Source organism: Mastacembelus armatus, chromosome 23 (assembly GCF_900324485.2).
Source record: "Mastacembelus armatus chromosome 23, fMasArm1.2, whole genome shotgun sequence".
Lineage (NCBI taxonomy): Eukaryota > Metazoa > Chordata > Actinopteri > Synbranchiformes > Mastacembelidae > Mastacembelus > Mastacembelus armatus.
In genome coordinates, this window is record NC_046655.1 from 13,758,974 (window position 1) to 13,765,154 (window position 6,181).

General features: G+C 40.5%; 1 protein-coding gene across 7 annotated transcripts in view; it reads left to right on the forward strand.

Annotated features, from left to right (window-relative positions):
- Positions 1-5,908, forward strand: part of dgki (diacylglycerol kinase, iota) — a 53,654-nt gene extending 47,746 nt beyond the window's left edge. For all 7 annotated transcript variants that reach the window (XM_026326539.1, XM_026326543.1, XM_026326544.1 and 4 more), the window contains 5 exons: positions 584-621; positions 1,032-1,152; positions 1,855-1,891; positions 2,195-2,294; positions 3,236-5,908. In XM_026326539.1, the coding sequence (XP_026182324.1) occupies positions 584-621; positions 1,032-1,152; positions 1,855-1,891; positions 2,195-2,294; positions 3,236-3,346 (407 nt within the window). In that variant the 3' untranslated portion in view covers positions 3,347-5,908. The remainder of the gene's footprint in view (positions 1-583; positions 622-1,031; positions 1,153-1,854; positions 1,892-2,194; positions 2,295-3,235) is intronic.
- Positions 5,909-6,181: the final 273 nt, after the last annotated feature.

The window sequence follows — 6,181 nt, forward strand, 5'->3', positions numbered from 1 at the left end:
CAAATTGAGTTGATGTTTCTTATCTCTTGTTGATAAGCTTCATATTTGTTTAGAAAAAGCTGGGCTTTGGCATGTTTGGTTTATTGTTACGTTGGTTTATTGGGTTTCAGAAAGCAGAACAAAACACTTAGTACTACTCATTCAGTACGTTAGGCACTTCCTTTTTATTTATTTATTTATTTATTTAGTTTATAGAAGTTTTAGTGGTTGTTCAGTGCAGACATTTTACCTGTGCTGCTGTTTATTATTTTGCAACCAGGAAGAAACTCAACGTTGTAGACAACACAGACAAACACACTGTAGAAAGTGAAACAGAGTCCCTGTGGACTCAGGGGAATCTGGATAAAAAACCACCTTCTACACTCCTTTATTGTTGCAAACAATACTTCACTTTGAATGCATGTCCTGTTTGGCAGACACACAACTACACGCGAGTACATTTAACATCCTCATCAGTCATTTAGCAGATGACTAGTTTCTACAGACTTTAGCACAGAGAAAGGTGAAGACAACAGGTGTGTTCACTGACACATGGAAACAACTGCAGCATAATCTGACATGAGTTGTGTCTGTGTGTTTACAGCTTTGTTGGCAGCTGCCAGTTCTGGAGATCTTTCTATGGTAAAGTGCCGCCACAAACATGCTGTTCAGGAATCATATGTTTAAAACCAGTTTGACCTGTTTGCATTTGCTGCACACCTGTCATATTCCCATAACCCCAGAGAAGAGACTGTAAGTCAGCTCATGAAAAACACTGACTGACCTGGAACATGACCAGGTTTCCCTGGAAGTGCCAGTATGAGTAAGAGAATAAGTATCAGTGGTGTGAAGTCCAAAAAGGGAAATTCAAACATCCTCTGCATCACAACAGTGACATGACTGAATTTAAGTGTCTCTTCTCCAAAGGGAAACAACAGCAGTGATCATTTATAGTTATAGGCCTCCATTTATATTTTATACGCTCTATGCTGGAATTTTGCACTTTCCTGGTCTTTAAAAGTCTTAACCCACTTTCTGTTTTTCTCCTCCAGCTGTCACAGTTTGTGCGTCGAGGCGTCAGCTTGTTGGTTAGAGATTCTGGAGGTTGCTCAGTGTTGCACATAGCTGCCCAGAACGGACACACGGACCTGGTCAGCTACATCCTGCAGCAGGGTGAGCATGTGCATGACGTGCATGTACAGTATATGTATGTGAGACTGTCTGATAGGTGCTTTGTGTAGCATTGACATCAATAAAGCACAGACAATAATGACTCACAGCTCACACTTCTTCAATATGTTGTACAGCATCAAACCCAAACACAAAAGGAGCAGTGCAGCATTTTGATTATTAATCAGTTGCCGGGGGTTAGATGAGAAGATTGAGCCCACAGAACTTAGCAGGACCGCAAACAGCTTGGACCTCTGTCAAAGAACAGCTGCATTAAAGGAGCTGGAGACGGTACCTTCCAAAAACAGCCAATAGAGCTGAGGTCACAGCGTCGGGCTCTTCTCCACCAGCTCCTGTGGAGATTTCTCCCAGTATCCCTGTGAATCTGCCTCGTGTTTATTTGGTCTTAGCCTTCTGTTCTGTTGTCATGAGCATGGAAGCAGCTGGAATGAATTGTCCTGTATTGATTGGACAGTGCACTCACACATTATTTAATCTAATCACAGCGAACAACCTGAGCTTCTGTTCCTCTTTTGTTTTTAGTGATCATGTCAAAGAGACATGCTCAACCTTAGTTTCCTTTCAGATTTAAACGACTACAGAATACGCCAGTGTAAACAAAGACACACATTTAATGATGAGTAAATGTGTATTTTCATATATCATCGTTTGTTAATAATGTTTCTTGTGTTTCTTCCTCCTCAGGCTCCAAAGTGCTTCTGGATGTGACAGACAGAGAGAAGTACTGACTGCTTTTAACTTAGTTTTTTCTAAACGACTACATGAGATTTCATTGACTGATATATGTTTTAGTACGTCATATATGTGGTAGAGTGAGAACGTGCAAGCCAACAACACAGTGAATCCTTCTTTACCTGCTGAATCACTTTTGTCACTCACCTTCCTGTTTGGTCAGTCTACCAGTAATTTAGACTGGAACCGCTTTTCATTTTAAACTGTGGCATTTTCTCAGAATCTAATCTCGTCATCAGGGTCTCTGATTGTCTGATTGTGTGTTTGTGTTTGTGTGTGTGTGTGTGTGTAGAGGTGACACTGCCTTGCACAAAGCAGCATCAGAGAAGCAGCACGCTATCTGTCGATTACTGGTAGAGGCTGGAGCGTCACTTGACAAGACCAACTTCCAGGTGAATGCACACTCAGCCACATGTAGGTTTTTGTTTCAGTGACTGCAGAAACAAAGTGAGAATCAGCTTTGTCACGTGATCTGTAGAGGAATATACTGGCCTCCAGGTTTTGGTTCTTTGAGTACTTTCATGTTTGTGTCTCAAAACGGAAAGATTGACTTGACATTCAGGGTGTTAAACCACAGCAATGTCACAGTGATGTAAGGCCTTTCTGACTCGAATACGTTTGTTTTGATGGATCAGAGCAGCTGTAAAAAGCCTGAAAATAAATGAACAGAAACATCCCACTTTGTTTTTCTGTGGGAGAAAGGGCGGTGATGAAAGGTGTCACATGCTGTACGAGTCATAACACCCTGTGATGCTAATTACTGAGCTGTGTGTGTGTGTGTGTGTGTCAGCGATCGAAATAAAATATGTTTGACTCAGGATGATACGACAAACGTTGCTCCAGGTTATCTCTGAATCTCTGAATCTCTGAATTCAGTTCCTTCAGAAAGTGGATCTTGGTTTAAGGGCTTTGAGGGAATATGTGGCCATTTTAAGCATCTGGGATAGTTTAGTTAGTTTTAACTGACCCGAGTGACTTTAAAACGAGAAAGATTACCAGTCGTGCGAAGCAGAAAAATGTTTTGATAATATCATGGTCGTATCACCCAGCACTCTCAGTGACATTCAAGAACAACACAGCACAAACCTCAGACTGTACTTACCCCACATCTACAGTAGTGGGCAATATGATTCAGTTTTGGTTTGGCTTCCTGTGTAACTGTGTTTATTAATAAAGATGTATGTTGTCTCTCTCTGTGCTAATGTGGGTGGAACAAACTGTTTCAGTTTATTAACTTTATCACTGACAAGTGGCAAATATTTTAGGGGAACATTTTGAAAAGCTTTCTCCTTCGACATGAACACTCACCTTAACAAATCGGTGTTTCCACCAGGGCCAGACGCCCGTGGACCAAGCAGAGGGAGACTCGGAGCTCGCTACCTACCTGAGCACCCAACAACAATCATCTTCTGCCACCCATGAAGACTTGGAGACGGCTGTCTGAGGCGCACAAACACACAAGCACGCACTCTGTCTCTCTGGACTCTGCACACACTCATAGTGGAGAAAGATCTGAGAGAGAAAAGTGTTTAAGAAATGAACAGAGTCTGGTTTTGACTCCGGTGTCTCTACGGACGGAGAGATGAGCGAGAGGAACCACAGGAGTGAAGAGCTGCTCGGTTCTCAGCAGTGGAGATTTTAATGCTCAAATATTTATTTGTATTTATTTATTCTTATTCTATTTATTGGTTGTGCTGATCGAGTGACTGATTGTAGGACTAATAACGGATGCAAGTGCACTTTGAGCAGCCGTCAGGGTCGTGAGTTGACTTGTTCAGGAGGGCTGGGCTCATGCTGTTTCACATCTTGTACAATATTCAGTTTGGCTGCAAATCATAGTCTGAGACACCAGGGGGCCTGGGTTTATTCAGTGAGACGTCCACAGTGGCTCAGAGTGTGTTGGTGAACCACGGAAAAGCAGGTACAAAGGATTTCTATTAAAAATATGTCACAACAATGTGCCAAAGACATAACATTTATGTGGTGTCACATGTAGTCTGCAGATTTACTAATGTTCCCGGTCAGTTTTTTTGGGGGACAGTGTAAGGGCCACTTTGCATCATTTTCACAGCTTCTACAGAGCAAACACTTACTATTTCATCTAAAATATAAAAATCAGCAGATGAAAACTGCTGCCCTGATTCATTATATGACTGAATGACTGAAACTCAGTTAAACACTTTAATTGTAAAACTTTAAATTCAGTCAGAAAGTTCATCATGTCACTGAGGACCAGTATCAGCCCAGTACAGGTTAAAACCAGTATTTAATTCAACTGGAAATCCTGCAACTGCAGGACAGACCAGAGTGTGTTTTAGAAAAGAGCGATTTAAAGCATCCCCACCACCCTGCTCATTTCAAACTGCTTCTCCAGCTGCTGCCACACAAACATCTGGATTTTCATAAGATTGTGTGTATGTGGTACTCCTGACCTGACGAGGCTTTTCACATGCAGCTTGTGTGATTGTGTGAAAAATATGACCCATTCATATCGAAACAGAAAAGAGACACGAGCACAGCTGCAGTAGAAGAAGACTGAAGCAGAGAAGCACCGGTCGTCCCTCTGTGCAGCTGTGTGTCGTGTTACAATAGCGTGCGTGCGTGTGTGTGTGTGTGTGTGTGTGTGTGTGTGTGTTTGCAGCATTTATCAAAGAAAAGAAAAACCTGAGCCATATTCAATGCAATATGAATAGATGACGTCTTTTTTGCATTTCTTTCTCAGTGGTTTACATTACATTAATGTTTTTAAACTAGTCGACCACTTGTCACGGGGAGTATTGAATGTGTAGTTTTACTTCAGTGCTGGTTGAGTATGTGATTGTCCTGTTAGTTTATCTTCTTTTTGTTTTTTTTGGTGTGCATGTGTCACTGGATCAGACTTTTACACAACCGAACTCATATACACAATAGGAAATACTTTGGACGTTGAACATTTTGAAGACTTCAGTGTAGCCATGGTAGAAGTTGTAAATGGAAATGAGATTTTAGCTGCTGCAGAGCTTCACAGTATTACTCAGACATTTGTATGACTCATTTCTTACATTTGACGTCTGCATAGGGCTTTGTAAAAATTGTACAAACACGTAATTGAAGAATCGACCTTAGAGCGTGAGGATTTCTAAGGACAATTATACAGTTGTCCTGATTAGAGCTGGGTATGTTTATACATTCAGGTGTATTATTACACATTATATCATCACCTGTTTAAAAGTTTGTTTTGATCTGTTTGATGAACGTGGACAACATGAAGCCTGAAGCATCAGTGTTTTTCAGGGTTCCTGCAGGTCTTGTCAAGGTTTACAAAGTACTGATGTCAGGGGCTGAAATATGTTTTGCACGTGGTAAAGAGACAGATTTGAAATCCTAGTATTAATATGAGGAACTTGAATAAATTAGTCACCTTGAATTGATGAATCATTCATCTGTGCATCTGTTTTCTGAAATGAATGACAAACCCCGTGAATCCTGCAGAAACCTTGATTATTGCTGTAGTTTGACTATTTTAAGGAATGTTGATGTGGGAAATTTGAACAATGTTTCTTTTTTTTTTTTTTTTTTTTTTTTTACACTTTTTAAAATATTTTTTTATTATTTGAATCTAAAACTTACACAACAATCTTTGCTCGCAGCTTTTTGTTGGAAGAACTGGATGTGTTGCAGCGTTTATGACCGATTCTTTGACTAAACCCTTCAGGACTTCTACGATGGCTAACACTGTCTGCGCTCAGCACCGACACCTGCCCGAGTGTGTGCAGATGGTTTAATGTGTCTGTGGACGGTGATGACAATTTCTATGACGTGACTGTGGTAATAAGCTAGGCCCGTTCTGAGCGACATACACGCGCTTCTTATCACTCTATTCAGCAAAAACTTTGTATTGAATCGTGTCTCTCATCAGCGTTGGTTATGCATGGCATTTTCTTACCTCCTTGGAATTATTTTCTGGTAATTGCATAAAAAAATGGCATTGTTGTTTAAACTATTAAATTATTATAGTTTTAAATGATTTTGGATCTGAGTTTCTTCTTAGGCTGGAAATGTGTGGGTGACATTATTACCTGTTTGGATAATTACTGGAGAAACTTTGACTTTAGAAGAAGAGACTTAACTGTGCAAACCTCATAAAGATTAAAACAGTTTTTACAGTTCCAGTTGTGTTTGACACAGATGTTTTGATGTTAACAAATGACACCACACGTCCAGAATATACCAACAGGCTCTTTCTGTTTTCTTTTACTTCGTACTAATGGGAACAACGAGCATTGAGGTTCAAGCCCAG